The 18,096-nt window shown below is 44.8% G+C and overlaps 1 protein-coding gene across 5 annotated transcripts in view; it reads left to right on the top strand.

The window, feature by feature from the left end:
- DAPK1 (death associated protein kinase 1) overlaps positions 1–18,096 on the top strand; it is a 98,529-nt gene that overhangs the window by 70,813 nt on the left and 9,620 nt on the right. For all 5 annotated transcript variants that reach the window (XM_051810830.1, XM_051810831.1, XM_051810829.1 and 2 more), the window contains 3 exons: positions 5,753–5,830; positions 7,864–8,086; positions 17,018–17,206. In XM_051810830.1, the coding sequence (XP_051666790.1) occupies positions 5,753–5,830; positions 7,864–8,086; positions 17,018–17,206 (490 nt within the window). The remainder of the gene's footprint in view (positions 1–5,752; positions 5,831–7,863; positions 8,087–17,017; positions 17,207–18,096) is intronic.

The raw sequence follows: 18,096 nt of genomic DNA on the forward strand, positions 1-18,096 counted from the left end.
TGAAGACTGTGCCCTCTTGTCCTACTGCTGGTTGCCTGGGACAAGAGACTGATGCCCACCTGGCTACAACCTCCTTTCAGGGAGTTGTAGAGAGTGATGAGGTCTCCCCTGAGCCTCCTCTTCTCCAGGCTGAACAACCCCAGCTCCCTCAGCCTCTCCCCATAGGACTTGTGTTCAAGTCCCTTCACCAGCCTCGTTGCTCTTCTCTGGACCTGCTCCAGCACCTCAATATCCTTCCTGAACTGAAGGGCCCAGAACTGGACACAGCACTCCAGGTGTGGCCTCACCAGTGCTGAGTACAGGGGAAGAATCACTTCCCTGGTCCTGCTGGCCACACTGTTCCTGATCCAGGCCAGGATGCCATTGGCCTTCTTGGCCACCTGGGCACACTGCTGGCTCATGTTCAGCTTCCTGTCAATCCAAACTCCCAGGTCCTTTTCTGCCTGGCTGCTCTTCAGCCACTCTGTGCCCAGCCTGTAGCGCTGCAGGGGGTTGTTGTGGCCAAAGTGCAGGACCCAGCACTTGGCCTTGTTGAACCTCATCCCGTTGAAATCAGACCATCTCTCCAGCCTGTCCAGGTCCCTCTGCAGAGTGCTCCTGTCTTCCAGCTGATCAACACTCCCCCCCAGCTTAGTGTCACCTGCAAATTTACTAGTGGTTCATTCAGTCATCTCATCCAGATCATCAATAAAGATATTAAACAGAACTGGGCCCAACACTGATCCCTGGGGGACACCACTAGTGACCGGCCACCAACTGGATGCAGCACCGTTCACCACCACTCTCTGGGCCCAGCCCTGCAGCCAGTTCCTAACCCAGCACAGAGTGCCCCTGTCCAAGCCATGGGCTGCAGCTTTTCCAGGAGTGTGCTGTGGGAGATGGTGTCAAAGGCTTTGCTGAAGTGCAGGTAGACACATCCACAGCCTTCCCCTCATCCACCAGGTTGGTCACCTGATCTTAAAAGGAGATCAATTTGGTCAGACAGGACCTGCCCGTCCTAAACCCACCCTGGCTGGGTCTGATCCCATGTCCATCCTGTAGGTGCTGTATGATTGCACTTAGGATGATCTGCTCCATAACCTTGCCAGGCACTGAGGTCAGGCTGACAGGCCTGTAGTTTCCCAGGTTCTCCTTGCAGCCCTTTTTGTGGATCAGCGTGACATTCACCAACTTCCATTCATCTGGGACCTCCCCAGTGAGCCAGGACTGTTGGTAGATGATGGAGAGTGGCTTGGCAAGCTCTTCTGCCAGCTCCCTCATCACCCTTGGATGGATCCCATCTGGTCCCATAGACTTGTGAGGATCCAAGTGGCTCAACAGGTCTCTAACTGTTCCCTCCTGGATTACAGGGGGGCTATTTGGCTTCCTGTCTCTGTCTACCAGCTTCGGAGGCCAGTTGTTCTGAGAACAACCTGTCTTCTTGTTGAAAACTGAGGTAAAGAAAGTGTTAAGTACCTCAGCCTTTACCTTATCTTTGGTGACTATGTTCCCCCCCCATGTCCAACAAAGAATGGAGGTTTTCCTTGCCCCTCCTTTTGCTTGAAGTCCTTTTTAATTACCCTGGCACCTCTGTCATTAATGTCATCACTGCCAGCCTGGACCACCAGCCTGGACAGAGGGCTGGATTAGCTCAGGGAGTCTCCTACTAATGTTCCTCACTGTGACCCAGGGAAGGCAGCAGACTTCTCTGTGGGATGGGTCTGGTTGGCACATAGGGTCCTCAGTTCCTCTCAGAAGGGAGTCGCCTATTACAACTTTTTTTCTTTATAGCTGTGGTTGTAATCTGTCTGGTGCCATGCATCCAGGAGGCCCTCCAGACAGATCCTGTTCTTGACTGCCCTCTGCCTGACTCTCTGGGCCCAGGCCCTCATACCTGTTCTTTAAGGGCACTGTGGGAGGTGATGGGGGTCAGGAGAAGATTCCTTTACCTCTTCGATCAGAGACCTGTTTCCATTCCTCCCCACCTACTTGGTTTGCTCCATTTGCCTGATGGCAGGAGGGGTAGGGCTTCACCATTTCCTGCTGGACTTCTTTTGGGGTCAAAAGGGTATAGACTCCACCAGTCTATTTCCCTTTCACTCTCCCTAATACTTCTTAGCGTCCCCACTTCTTCCTTGAGCTCTGCCACCAGGCACAGCAAATCATTCACCTGCTCACATCATAGGCAGGCGTTTCTCACACTGTCCTGTGGTACTGACACCAGGCTCAGACACTCTGTGCAGCCAGAGACCTGAACAGCTGCGTCCTTCTTGGGGGGTTCTGTCTGGGTTACACACTGCTCCTGATAGCAACAGCAACTGCTTTTGCTCATTCGGAAACCATTGCTGGGTTGAGTTGACTTGCAGAAAAAACAAAACAAACAAACAAAACCCAAACCAAACAAAACCAACCAAACAAAAACGAACCACATCCACACACCTACCTCACAACCCACCAGAGAGACCTGGGAGGGTGGCTGTGCCCTGCCTGCGCGAACTACCATGCCACAACCTCAGTGCCATGCCACACCCCTGTTTGCCCACTCCGGGTCCCTTGTGCTCCCTGGAGCAGTTTAAATCTCCTGCCAGTGACCTCAACTCCACCCTCTGGTCAGCTGATTAGGCCTCACATGGCATCTTCTGCTCCTGGTATATACAATCATGTCAAATATTTGAAAATTACCCTAAAAAATTTATTGTGCTCACTTGCTAACTGGCACCATGTTCTTGGCTTCTCCTTATAGAAGTTTTAAAATTATCAGATTGCTGAAAAATTTTTCATGAAGATGCTTGCAAATGCCAGTTTAACTCCTATCCAGCTCTTGCAGGCATAGCTGTCTGATTTGCAACATAGGGGCTAGTCAGCAATTGTGATGAAATATTACCACTAGGTGTAAAATATGCTTTCATGGATCCTGTAACCAACCCTTTTTAGATATCAACTTTGCTTACATATTGCCGTTGCAATGCATAGATACTCTATACTTTTCAGGAAACCTTGAACAGGAAAATAACTTACTATTTTGCTTGTGGATGTAGTTTCTAAATCTTGTTGTGCTCTACAGTGGACATTCATCCTGCAGTAGATATGCAGAGAATTAAACAGCGTCATCTTGTTCGTAGTTTTGGACAAAAAAAGGAAACTTTGTTCTGTTAATTTCTTTTCCTTTCTTCCTGTCCTGTTTACTGTGTGGACTGGTGACTGTGTACTTCAAAAATCATGCTTGTCAGGCAATGCCTTTGCAAAGGCATTGCTCCATAAGGGAAGGTGAACTAGGAACAAGGAGTAAACAAGGCAAGTAGGGACGATGTCCTCTTCAGAAAGGGCCCCATCCCATAGAACCCAAGCAAGGCAAGCAGAGAGGGTCTAGTGATGACAACCAGCTTCAGCAAAGAGTCTGGGTCACCAGACAAGTCCATAACAATGAGGCAAATCTGTAGTTAAGTCAAGGTTAGGAACTGAGCTCAGTGACCATGATCAGCCAAAGCTTGAGTGTTCACCAGGCAAATCCATAGTGAAGAGACATGTTCAAAGTCAAATGCAGAAGTTAGGTGCCAGTCAGAGGGATACATGGCCATGCAGGCATATAGCTGTAGTGTTGCTCAGGTAAGAACCAGAGGCAAAAGGCTTAACCTACAAGCAATATCTGAGCAAAAGCTTTTGTGAAAGCCCTGATGGGTGATCTTCTAAGGTTTCTTCCTTCACAACAGTCTGAACCAAGATTAGTCTTGAGTTCGGATACTGTTACAAAGTGTAAGAGAGCTCTGGGTCATGGCCATGCCATCCTGCTGGTACAGGTAGGCTTGCTCTGTGCACACATCTACTTAGATGTTTAGCAATTGGAACCATTCCTTTTGCCATTGTTCCAGTTTTTGGAGCAGTCACCTCCATCCCTTTACAACCCTGCTCATCGATCACACTCTGGCTGAGCCACTACCACTCACACTCTTTGCTGAATACTCACCAGATGGTTATTTCCATTGTGTTTGTGTCCAAATAGCTGTGCCTGAGCTAGCCAAACGTTGTACCAGAGTACAACTGTTTAGCCAAAGTCAGGCTTTGGACCAATGAGATAAAGCAAACAAGGGTGTGAAGTTACCCAAGCCATTCCAAACCAGCTGTGGTGCACCAATCAGGTGTGGGACGTGCTCTGATTCAAAGGGACAGTGCCTATGCAGGGATCTGGCACCGCATATGTGCTTTGTGCTGGAGTTTGCCAGACCCTCTCCAACCTTATGTCACAACGGGAACATACTGCACTCTGGAAGAGTGCAATGCCAAGGCTGTACCAGTCTGTCTTTGGGGACTTCTCTTAAGAGGAAGCCAAAAATTTCGGGATTGGGATAAAATTCACACTTTAGTTGGTGTAGGCTGCATCCTTTTTCCATACAGATTCTCAAGAAGGGGACCATGATTTCTCCTCTGTTTGAAGGTGTTTAATTCCCCAGCATATGCCCAAGACCAAAAACTTGCGAAACACCACATGTATTGAAGCAGTTCTGCTGATGGCAGGCGAGCTGCCCAGCCGCTAGACCACTCTTCCTCTCATACAACAGGCACTCAGGATTAACTGGCATTTGGAGGTGAGAGTCAGCACAGACAAAGAGATTCCTCCCCTTTGATACATCTTCTCTAAGGAAAACTAATTTAAAAAAATGTGTTGAGATGTTTCTTTACTAAAGTTACAATAACATATCAACTATAGTAGGAATTTGTACCAGTAAGGTACTGGTGCAAATTTAGTCAGTTCATGCCACCAACTACAATTTTGACTTTTTTTTGCTAAAGTTCTGGTCCTGTTCTGACTGCACTATTTGAAGTGCCTAACAAATTTTATGGAAGTCTGAAAATAGCTTCTGCAGGTACTGAAGATGTCTATTTCATATGTAGAGATAACAGCTAAAGTAACCTCAGGAACTTCTTAATATAACGCAGGTTTTGCAAGAAAAATTAGTAAAATCAAAGATAGAAAACAAAAAAAAGAAATCTTAATTTTCCAGTAATGCTACTTAATTATTGAGAGTTCTTATCTGAGAAAGTGAAATAAGCAAAGTGCTCCTAAATTACTTACCTCTAACCAAAATTTAAAACTATAGCATTAATGTTGCTGTAAGAGTCAAAGTAGTGAACAATTTTTCTTTCAATCTTTTTAATATTAAACTTCTGATTTGTGAAACATAGGTAATTAAATGCAAGACCAGAATGATGAAGGCAACTTCGCTTCTCCTTTTGAATTTGCTGATACAATTTAAACTACATCTCTTAGAAAGTTCTGAAATCCTCCAGTGACAGATGTGCCACTGTCAGTTTTTATCCATTGGTAAACAAACATTCACCTGCTATTTGTGTGAGTGAATATTCTGATGTGTCCCCTCTTTGTAAACTTCTAGATCTGTTCAGTGGGTAATATCTAGAAATCGCTATCCTCCTGTAACGGATGTGAAGAGGAGTTCAGAGGGAGGAGTATTGATTTTGCTCTCAGGCTGTGAATTCAAAGTATCTTCTTACAGTGGCATCCAGATGCCAATCTGTAAAAGAAATGTTATTGTTCTGCATTGCACACAGGTTTTTTTAATAAGTTAAAGAAACGCAAGGGGTTCTGGTGGGGCTTAATCATTACTGGTTGTTGATTGAGGTTTTTTTTCTTCTCCCTATTTCATCTGCATCTGACAGCAGTTCTGTTACTGTGTTGAGCAGCTGCAGGATGTTGTACACAATTTTTTTATTGTGGGCGAAAGGAAGGAACTGCTACTAATAATTTGTGTTTTAACAGGATGGGAAAACAGCAGAAGATCTCGCCAGAGCAGAGCAACATGAACATGTAGCCAATCTGCTTGCAAGACTTAAAAAGGTTGGGAATGCATGAATTTTAACTGAGATTTTCATGTTTTTAAGATACTAATGAGCCATTCTAAAAAGCTGTTGCAAAATTCCTTACTGGAATTGTGTCTTTTTTTTTTTAATCCTTTTCATATTTTTAATAGTTGAAGTGTGTACGTATTAAAGAAGGTGGCTAAGCAAGTCTGCCCCACTGATCTATATCTATTTGTCTCTGACAATGCCTAGTAAAGCACCTGAGGTGTTTAGTAGAAAATAAACTATTAAGAACTAGCACATCCCACAAGATGACTTATTTCCCCACCATCACCATTTCACTTAGATTAAGCTTATGCAGTATAAGGGTTTGTGCCCTTTATGGAAACTCTAATACCATATGGAATAGTTGCATAAGTTTCCAATGTCATGTTTTAATTCTGCAGTTTCAGTATATCCAAATCTCCCACAACTAGAACAGAAAGCTGACCTGGGCTTGTTGTCAGGCAGTATATCTGCCACATCTGACACGCATTGATTATTTGGATAGGTGGCATCATTCATGCTGGAAAGGTTCAGAGACTACTTGCCTGGAGATTACAGGCAAGAGCCAGACCAATTAAAATAATTGTGTTAAAATTATGCTGATGAGTCTGTGGAAAACTGAAATAAATGACCATTTCAGAGTAGTAATAAAAGATGGCATGCACCAGGCATTGCTGAGGTGGAAGTAGAATCTCTTATGCCTGCCAGCAAATCTATACTTGGTAGGATTGTAAAATATATATCCATGAAGATGTGAGAAAGTGCAAAGTTCGGGCTTCCTTTGCAATGATAACTTCTGTAAATATTTGTTGTAACAGACTCCATTTTGTATAGTTGTATCCTCACACCAAATCCTTACCTGTGTCTGCATGCAGGGGGGTAAATTTGTGGTTTAGTCACGGTGTAAATACAGAAATACTACAAACTGGCCTAGAACAAAGGGAGAAGATCAGTTAAATCTCTTTTGAAAGAGACATTAGTAACTGTAATTCTCTTCTTGATAAGATTATATTATATTATATTATAGCAGAGTATATTATTGAAGGCCTATCTATATATATGTGGGAAAAATGTATGGTAACCATATACTTCATTAGACTATACTTTGCAACAGAGAATCTGATCTGTTGAAATCAATGGATTAGATCAAACCACCAAAAATATTATAATACTACACAGAATGGTCAATATACAATGTACAGAATGTACCTGACACTTATTTCATTTTCAGTGCTTGTGAAGAGTTTTGTCTCTACTAGCACACACATCAGGAACCTACTGTCATAATGGCTCTTGTGGAGGATTCAGTATTATCTGTGAGGGCACAGTATTTGCATTTAGTTTGCATTAACAAACTAATTTTATGCACTACTGTTTCTGTCAAATTTCTCAGCTCAGTTGCAGCATGCTTATAATTTAGGGGGGCTGTAGGCTCTCATTTAATGATTCATCCTACCTGTTAAATTCAGTACAAATGCAGAGCAACAGAGCTTCTCTCTCAGCTCCCAATGGGGGAGTGAAGAAAGGACAGATGAAGCTAGTTCCTTTGCTCTTCCACATTTCTTCTTTCTCCGTGTTTCCTTAAAATTCTCCCAAATATGAGAAGAATAGAAAAAGGTAAAGAAGAGGAGAAATGCACATCAAGTTTTCAGATTACTCAGGTGATAGAAGTCCCAGCAAAATTCTTCAGTGCTGCATGTATATTATATAAGATTATGGATATTGGTTATGCTGAGACTGATGGTAAGAAGACTGGGTACTGAAAGATGCTAGTTTTTCCTCCTTTGACTTCTCCATGTGATTTTCATGAAACGTGTGATTTTCATGAAACCTCAAGGTGGTTCTTGAGAGAGACCATTGAGCTGTGTCTTGTCTACCTGTCATTGCCCTTCTGCCAGTAACTGATTGCTTGCATGATGAACCAGATGAACATCAGTCTGGCAAGAAAGTACCTGTGTTTTGAGTTTGATGGACACAGAAGTTCCCTGCCACGTGTTCTAATTTCTTCTCTATGTTAAATTTTAGGATACACACCGGGGGCTTTTTATCCAGCAGTTGAGGCACACACAGAATCCACAGCCTCGAATCAAACTGAAGTTGTTTGGACACTCTGGTGCTGGGAAAACCACTCTTGTGGAGTCTCTCAAGTGCGGCCTGATACGAAGCTTTTTCCGAAGACGTAGACCAAGGCTTTCCTCCACAAACTCAAGCAGATTCCCCCCATCTCCTTTGTCTTCCAAACCTTCAGGTATGTTTTTGATGAGAAAACATTTGCATGAGAAAACATTTTCCTCTTAGTCTCTTGTAGCTCTGTCCTAGTTAGGACAGCTGAGATCAGTTCATCATGGTGGGTGTAACCCAAAACTGTATTCTATAGCCTTCCATGTCATTTCCCAGAAACTAGACTATTGTTGTCAATAGACTATTCGCACCCTCTGCCCATAGAGCATGGTGGGTGTAACCCAAAACTGTATTCTATAGCATTCCATGTCATTTCCCAGAAACTAGACTATTGTTGTCAATAGACTATTCGCACCCTCTACCCATAGAGCCTGACTCCTCAGGCTATAAACTAGGTGTTAAGAGGCCTGTGAGATAGAAGGATGTTTCTGTCCTCACACCCTTTGTGAACTCCCCGCCCTGAGGGGAGTACCAAGCATTCCTGCCTGAACTGGAGGATATATAATCTTGGAGTTTTGGAACATTTTTTCAACCCACTCGTGGGATCCAGAGGACGGCTGCATCTCATCGCTCTCAACCAGACTTAGACCACCACTGGACTGCGATCACCAGTTCTGGCCAGACTGCAGCAGCTCTCCCACCAGCAGGTTCTTCCCCTCTCCCTTTACTTTGGACTCAAACAGGGCCCAAGGAACACCACTTTGTTCAGGCCCCAGGGTACTGGGTTATACATTTGGGTTTTTGTGGGTTGAGACCAATTGTTTGTTTGTATTATTGTACTTACTGTATTATTTTAATAAATTGTTATTCTGACTTATAATCTCTCCTTTGAGTTGGGTTCATTCCCCCTGCTGGTTAACTTTTAAACCAGCACATTTTGGCGCCCAAACGTCGGGCAGAGAGAGAGAAGTCAGAATCACAATTTCATTTGAAGCATTTGTCTATTTGAATATAGAAACTCCCTGATCACCATGTTGTTTGATGCACTCACATGGATGTTGTATTTGAGCCTGTTCATATTTCCACAGATGGCGTATTATTTGCCTGTTTTGATGCTCTCTTTAAGACCAGGGAGAGGGATCCAAATTGTTTTATTAATATATTATGTTTATGTCATTCTAACATCAGAAGCAATGAGTTTCATTGTAAATGTGTATTCAGTCCTGTTTGCCTGTCCTGGTTTGGGTTGCTACCTCTGGGGCCTCATTAAAAATCGTACCCAGCTTTTTGGGGGAACAGGGGTGGATGGTTTCCAGCCTCCCACCTCCTTCTTCCCCTTCAGACCTGCTAAAACAGTTTTTGAAAATATTGAGTTCCCTTTTGATGTTAAGGACAGCATAATGTTATTGTTAGTGTTGCTCTGTCTGCTCTGTACTGTGTACACCATGTTTAGGGTCAGAAAAGTGCCTTTTAGGGAGGTTGGTTGGACACCTGCCCTGGGAGCAGATAATGCTGAATGGCACGGGAAGTGGGAGGCCATCAGCCAGTATTTGGAAAAGTTTTCTCCTCCAATGACCTGGAAATTCACCCCTGAACAACTGCAGGATCCTGTTAGCATGATAAGACTGGTGAAGGAAAAATGCTCTGGCAGCTCCAGAGATGGCCAGCTCACAGCAACCTGCTGGGCCCTGGCCACTGCCTACCGGGCACTGCTTGACATGATACAGCACTGTCAGGGCGAGGAGAGAAGGACCAAATCCGCAGACACCACGTCCACCCAAACCACAGCTGAGTCAGAGGGAGAAAGAAATGAACCAACCAGCACCGTGTCCACACAAACCATCGAGGAGCCAGAAGAACAAGCAAAACCAATAGCAGTCGCCCCTGTCCAGAAAAGGAAATCAAAGACTAAATCAGTTCGCATAGCAAATGATGACGAAGAGGCGGGACCTTCACATCCACCGGAGGAGACAGAGCCAGAAATAATCACTCGGTCCCTATCCCTGGGTGAGCTACGTGAGCTCCGGAGAGAGTTCACACGACAGGCGAACGAGTCCATTCTGACCTGGCTGCTCCGAATCTGGGATGCCGCAGCTAACGATACGATCCTAGATGGGAGTGAAGCCAGACAGCTGGGATCCCTGTCTCGAGATGTAGTCATTGATCAGGGGATTGGAAGGAGGCAGGAAACTCTCAGCCTCTGGCGGCGACTGTTGTCCAGTGTGAGGGAGAGATACCTTTGCAAGGAGGACCTCCACGTACAGCAAGGACAGTGGAACACGATGGAACAAGGTATCCGGTGCTTAAGGGAGTTAGCTGTACTGGAGATAATCTTTTCAGAGGATGAAAGATTCCCTAAGAGTCCAGATGGCGTACAGTGCACCTCCCAAATGTGGTTAAAGTTTGCACGACTCGGGCCAGAAATGTATTCCCGCTACTTAGCAACGCTGCAATGGAGGGAGGGAGAGGACAAGGTGGGAGCATTGGTTAGCAAACTCAGGATTTATGAAGACACTGTCACCGCCCCATTACGAGCCCACGTCTCATCTGTGGAAACCAAACTGGCTGAACACGTCCGAAGCCTAGAAGAGAAAATTGAAGAGGGACACCAGAAGCTAAGAGAAGAAATTAAGGAAGGGATTTTCCATATCTCGCCAGGACGAACAAGAGTCTCTGCTATCAGGAGCCAGCGTCCCCCAGCTAAGGAGAGAAGGTACACTCCACGTGGCGATCTATGGTTTTACCTCCGTGAGCATGGAGAAGATATGAGGAAGTGGGATGGGAAACCCACCTCTTCCTTAGCAGCCCGGGTACGTGAACTGAAAAGAGGAACAAATACCATAAAGAACTCTTCAAGGGTAAACGTTGCTCCAGTCTCTCGTGGGCAAGACTCCAGACGGTACAGGAATGATGATACGTCTGATCCTCTTGAAGGGACCTCCAGGTCATACCCACAAGAAGAGCACAATGAGTACCATGACCAGGACTAGGGGTGCCCTGCCTCTAGCCAGGTAGAGGAGAGGGACAATCGAGTCTATTGGACTGTGTGGATTCGGTGGCCTGGCACATCAGAGCCACAAAGATATAAGGCTTTAGTGGACACTGGCGCACAATGTACATTAATGCCATCAAGATACGTAGGGGCAGAATCCATCTCCATTTCTGGGGTGACAGGGGGATCCCAACAGCTGACTGTACTGGAAGCTGAAGTGAGCCTGACTGGGAAGGAATGGCACAGACACCCCATCGTGACTGGTCCAGAGGCCCCGTGTATCCTTGGCATAGATTACCTGAGGAGTGGGTATTTCAAAGACCCAAAAGGACTTCGTTGGGCTTTTGGCATAGCTGCTGTGGAGACGGAGGAAATTAGACAGTTGAACACCTTGCCTGGTCTCTCAGAGGACCCCTCTGCTGTGGGACTGCTGAAGGTTGAAGAACAATTGGTACCGATAGCCACAGCAACAGTGCACCGTCGGCAATACCGCACCGACCGAGACTCTGTGACCCCTATACATAAGATGATCCGCGAACTGGAGACCCAGGGGGTGGTCAGCAAGACTCGCTCACCCTTTAATAGCCCTATATGGCCAGTGCGTAAGTCCAGCGGAGAGTGGAGGCTGACGGTGGATTACCGTGGACTCAATGAAGTCACACCACCCCTGAGTGCTGCTGTGCCGGACATGCTGGAGCTCCAGTATGAGCTGGAGTCCAAGGAAGCCAAGTGGTATGCCACCATTGACATAGCCAATGCCTTTTTCTCCATTCCTTTGGCAGCGGAGTGCAGACCACAATTTGCTTTCACTTGGAGAGGTGTGCAGTACACCTGGAATCGACTGCCTCAGGGGTGGAAACACAGTCCCAGCATTTGCCATGGACTGATCCAGACTGCACTGGAAAAGGGTGAGGCTCCAGAGCACCTACAGTACATTGATGACATCATTGTATGGGGGAACACAGCGGGCGAAGTCTTCGAGAAAGGAGAGAAGATAATCCAGATTCTCCTAAGAGCCGGTTTTGCCATTAAACGGAGTAAGGTCAAGGGACCTGCTCAGGAAATTCAGTTCCTAGGAGTGAAGTGGCAAGATGGACGCCGCCTAATTCCAATGGAGGTGATTAACAAAATAGCAGCCATGTCCCCACCAACCAGCAAGAAGGAAACACAGGCTTTCCTAGGCGCTGTGGGCTTTTGGAGGATGCATATCCCCGAGTATAGTCAGATTGTAAGCCCTCTCTACCTTGTGACACGGAAGAAAAATGATTTCCAGTGGGGCCCCGAACAACAACAAGCCTTTGAACAAATTAAACAGGAGATTGCCCATGCGGTAGCCCTTGGGCCAGTAAGGACAGGACAGGACGTGAAGAACGTGCTCTACACCGCAGCCGGGGAGAATGGCCCTTCTTGGAGCCTCTGGCAGAAAGTGCCTGGGGAGACCCGAGGACGACCGCTGGGATTCTGGAGTCGGGGATACAAAGGATCTGAAGCCAGCTATACACCAACTGAGAAAGAGATCCTGGCTGCCTATGAAGGAGTTCGAGCTGCCTCAGAAGTAATCGGCACCGAAGCGCAGCTCCTCCTGGCACCCCGACTACCAGTGCTGGGCTGGATGTTCAAGGGAAGAGTTCCTTCCACACATCATGCCACCGATGCCACGTGGAGTAAGTGGATCGCTCTGATCACGCAGCGAACCCGGATAGGGAATCCTAATCGCCCTGGGATTCTGGAAATTATCACCAATTGGCCCGAAGGTGAGAGTTTCGGACTATCCTCTGAAGAAGAGGAGGAGAAGGTGACACGGGCTGAGGAGGCCCCACCATATGACAAGCTACCAGCAGATGAAAGGCGATATGTGCTCTTCACGGATGGCTCCTGCCGCATTGTAGGGACAAACCGAAAATGGAAGGCAGCTGTATGGAGTCCCACACGGCGAGTTGCAGAAGCGACCGAAGGACAAGGTGGGTCAAGTCAGTTTGCAGAGCTTAAAGCCGTTCAGTTGGCTTTGGATATAGCTGAACGAGAGAAGTGGCCAAGACTCTATCTCTACACTGACTCATGGATGGTGGCCAATGCTCTGTGGGGATGGCTGGAGCGATGGAAAAAGGCCAACTGGCAGCGCCAAGGGAAACCCATCTGGGCGGCGGAGATGTGGCGGGACATCGCTGGCCGGGTAGAGAAGCTGAGTGTGAAGGTCCGTCACGTAGACGCTCATGTAGGCAAGAAACGGGCTAATGAGGAGCATCATAACAACGAGCAGGCGGACCGAGCTGCCAGGATTAAAGTCTCTCAGGTAGATCTGGATTGGCAGCACAAAGGAGAATTATTTCTGGCTCGATGGGCCCATGACGCCTCCGGTCACCAGGGGAGAGATGCAACATACAGATGGGCTCGTGACCGAGGGGTGGACTTAACCAAGGACATTGTCTCACAGGTCATCCATGACTGTGAGACATGTGCTGCCATCAAGCAGGCCAAGCGGGTGAAGCCTCTATGGTATGGTGGACGGTGGTCAAAGTACAGGTATGGGGAAGCCTGGCAAGTTGACTACATCACAGACACCTGGGCCAAAGAGCACGGCATTGAGTGGGTGTATCATATCCCCTACCATGCACCAGCTGCTGGAAAAGTTGAGCGGTGCAACGGACTGCTGAAAACCACTCTGAAGGCACTGTGTGGGGAGACTCTCAAACACTGGGAGCTGCATTTAGCAAAGGCCACCTGGTTGGTCAACACCCGAGGTTCCATCAATCGAGCTGGCCCTGCCCAATCAGAACTTTTGCATACTGTAGATGGAGATAAAGTCCCCGTGGTACATATGAGAGGAATGTTAGGGAAGACTGTTTGGATTAGTCCCACCTCAAGCAAAGGCAAACCCATCCGAGGGATTGTTTTTGCTCAGGGACCTGGTTCCACGTGGTGGGTAATGCAAAAAGATGGGGAGACACGTTGTGTACCACAAGGGGACCTAATTTTGAGTGAGAATGGTCTGTAATGTTTCATTGTATATATATAGATAGATAGATAGATAGATAGATGTATATAGTTTTAAAGGGATATAGTTTTTAAAGAGGGTTAATTTGGGCATGACATGGATGGCATAGAATAAGGGGTGGATAATGTCCTAGTTAGGACAGCTGAGATCAGTTCATCATGGTGGGTGTAACCCAAAACTGTATTCTATAGCCTTCCATGTCATTTCCCAGAAACTAGACTATTGTTGTCAATAGACTATTCGCACCCTCTGCCCATAGAGCATGGTGGGTGTAACCCAAAACTGTATTCTATAGCATTCCATGTCATTTCCCAGAAACTAGACTATTGTTGTCAATAGACTATTCGCACCCTCTACCCATAGAGCCTGACTCCTCAGGCTATAAACTAGGTGTTAAGAGGCCTGTGAGATAGAAGGATGTTTCTGTCCTCACACCCTTTGTGAACTCCCCGCCCTGAGGGGAGTACCAAGCATTCCTGCCTGAACTGGAGGATATATAATCTTGGAGTTTTGGAACATTTTTTCAACCCACTCGTGGGATCCAGAGGACGGCTGCATCTCATCGCTCTCAACCAGACTTAGACCACCACTGGACTGCGATCACCAGTTCTGGCCAGACTGCAGCAGCTCTCCCACCAGCAGGTTCTTCCCCTCTCCCTTTACTTTGGACTCAAACAGGGCCCAAGGAACACCACTTTGTTCAGGCCCCAGGGTACTGGGTTATACATTTGGGTTTTTGTGGGTTGAGACCAATTGTTTGTTTGTATTATTGTACTTACTGTATTATTTTAATAAATTGTTATTCTGACTTATAATCTCTCCTTTGAGTTGGGTTCATTCCCCCTGCTGGTTAACTTTTAAACCAGCACAAGCTCCTAAGGAAGAACTGTTGGCTGCACTGCAAAAGACAGGACAGCGTAAATACGTAAGACACAGAACAAAGCAGAGAGGGAACTGACTTCTCTGTGCATAGGCTTGTACCTAAAATAAGAGGGAGAGGAGCAGCAAGTGTGTAGGATACATGAGCAGTTAAGGTTTTATTTGCTTACATGCTGCGTAAGTGAACTTGGAGAGTGGAGGACAGGACTTGTAAACATGGTGTTTATTTTTCACCAGAAGTCCTAGGCTGTAACTGCCTGTGTCATAACCAGATTCCTTTTTGCTGGAGGAGCTTCAATAAATGGTGTGCGAAATTGAAACAATTGTTACGTCTTTGTGATTTTTAAGTAATAATAGGATTCAGAACTTCCTCTGATGCTTTGGAGCGCTTTTCCATAAGGTACAGGATTGAATTAGCCTGGTTAGAAGTGTCTAAAGTTATCTCCAAACAAGGTGAAGATGAACCTTTTTGTAAACTGAAATAAATGGTAATATTAGGGAAATATATTACCTGTGTAGCACCAGTTGGCCTGTGCTAAGTGGGGAGACCTACAAGATGAGGAGGAACTAGTTAGGTTTGTACTTAAGCATGTACCCAGCTTTGGAAAAACCCACAGAAGGACAGTGGAAAGAGCAGTGAACTATTTGTTCAGGTCCCTTTTCTAATCTGAGAGGCTACGCAATGTATACAAGCTAAGTGTGTCGAGGAGCTCAAATTTAAACTGATATTTAGTAGTCTTTTTATATAAGTGTTAGTTTAGTTGCCTTTTTAAAAAAAAAACAACTTCTGGATAATACTTGTAAGTTTGGGTTTCATTCATCATTTTTAAGTCATGTTAGAACAGCAGTAGCAGTAGATTTCATCTCTACTTTCTCTCTAGTCACCTAAGGAAACTATAAGGCATTCACAGAGTGACTTAACAAGACAAGATCCTTGGCACAGAGATTGTTATTGCATTTGTTGTTTACTTAATACGAGGGGCTCACATCTGTGACACCAGAATAAAGAACTTACAGGAAGGTTTTGACTGAAGATTGGGGGGGTTTTTTAATGTTGATTGGTAACAGAACAAAAGGAGAGGTGTTGTGTGCTCACACGATCATAAAATCAGAAAGACTGCCAGTCACACTGGCAAATCAAGGTAGAAGTAATGGTCAGTTTTAAGCATGGACTTGAAAATAGCTTACCTGGATATAAAGCCAGAAAGCTGTGCAGTTCTATACAAACAAAGCTACTATGGTGTTATTTTAACATTTGGAAGTTTCTTTTTTGCTTTTTACGGTAGATGTTCTTTTTGGATGTAAATAATTACATAACATGTAAATGATGTTATGTGTTGAATGACATAATCAGATAAATATTTAAATCAGCACAACTTGGTCTATACTTGATCACATTATTTGTTTATGTGTTTGTTTAAATTCTGTAAAAATAAATGTATTTACCCTGTATTTATTTACGAGAGCCCAAATATTTTAAATATTACAGTAGGAAATCAAACATGAAAGTATAGTTTTACTGCTAACAGGTAATTTCTTTCTATAGTAAAACCCAAATATTAGAATTTGCCATCTAGTGGAGGAAAGAAATCTTTGCCTTATCCACTAGATGGTGCAGGTCAGTTAAAAAGCCCTTTCACTTCTCATTTACATTCTGGGAATCTGAACTAAGCATGAACTAAAAATATTGGTTATTAGTAAAACAGTTTTGGTTAGGGGCCTACTTTTCTTCCCCACGTCCCCAGAAACAGTTGTTACACAGTGATATTTTTTATCATTGCTTACAGGAATCAGCAGTATGAATACGTAACATTTCCATGTCAATAATAATAGACCATGCTATGAAATTGCAGCCCTTAGCTAAAAAAACTCCACCAGTATATTTTTGCAATATAGAACTTTAACTGTTGAAACCATTTGTACACATATAATTCAGGTTTTTCTATGCTTCCCACTCAGTGGTATGTCTGCTAATGGACGTAAGTACTGTATGGGATCATTCTAGTATTTTCCTTTTAATCATTCAGAATAAGGATGTAGTTGCATATGCTCACAGCTTCACAGTCATCTCCTTTCTTTGAAGAGCACCTTGGGGTTTTTAATCTGCTTTTATGTCTTGCATACTTGTTTTGAAGTGATCTGGTAGTGATTTTCACATGGTTTGTAATCTCATTTTCTTTTCCCTGACCCAGTTTCAGTAAGTATTACGAATCTGTATCCTGGTTGTGAAAATGTCAGCGTGAGAAGCCGCAGTATGATGTTTGAGCCAGGCCTGACCAAAGGAGTATTAGGAACTTTGGTTTCACCTGCTCATCACTCTCACTTCTCTGCTGATGACCAGTCCACCAAGGCCATTGACATTCAAAATGCGTACTTGCATGGTAAGCAGAGTCCTAGGCTGGGGTGCCTTAATGCTGCAGAATAGTTTATGCCATTTTGCTTGTTTTTAAAAATAAAAGTGGAAAAAAATCTGACCCGGTATAGTAGTGTTTGACAATGCAACACTGTAAGGACTTGATTTGTTTAGGGAGAAAGTAAATCTGGCTGATATTCTGTAGCTCTAGTATACATAGTAATCACTCGTGTCATAATCTTCATAGTATCACATAGAAACATTTTTTACATGAGTACATGGGGGAGAAGAAAGGAGGGATTTGGTATAACAGGAGCAGGTTGGCAAAGTGACTGCTAGTGTGAAGGCTCCTTCACCTCTATGTCCTTTGGGAATTTTATCAGATTTAATCTGGTCCTGTAAAGCCAAGTGTCCTCACCATTTAAGTGGTTCCCAACTATACAAAGGACCTACTGTTCCCCCCCCCTTGACAGGGCTAGAGCATGTTTGGTGAGCCCTGAAGCTCATCAGTCGTGGTGAGTGGAGCTTCTGATTTCATTTGTTTTTTTCCAAGGAAGTTAACTGCTTTGCAGTTGAAACCAGTTAGCAGGTTTCAACTAAAGAGAGATCAGTCAAAGAAGTTGTCATAAGTACTTATATGGCTTTTGACTCTGATCACACAAATGGTGCTTATCCTCCACTAGCCATACCAACTGTTATTTATATAGGTGGTAATATCTCTCCCAGTAGGATCTCTTCATTATAAGGAAAATGCGTGTCATACAATTTTGAGGCTGAGTTAGTATTAATCAAGATTTTTATTTTGGAGAGAGAAACCTATTTATGAATGCAATATATGCACAGTAACAAATGCAGTGACAAAAAACATTTATTCTAGGTGCTGAAGAGTTTGCCATGTAGCTAAAGCTTGTTCTTTGT

This window comes from Manacus candei, unplaced genomic scaffold (genome assembly GCF_025592945.1).
Source record: "Manacus candei isolate 608988 ecotype Guabito, Panama unplaced genomic scaffold, ASM2559294v1 h1tg000079l, whole genome shotgun sequence".
Lineage (NCBI taxonomy): Eukaryota > Metazoa > Chordata > Aves > Passeriformes > Pipridae > Manacus > Manacus candei.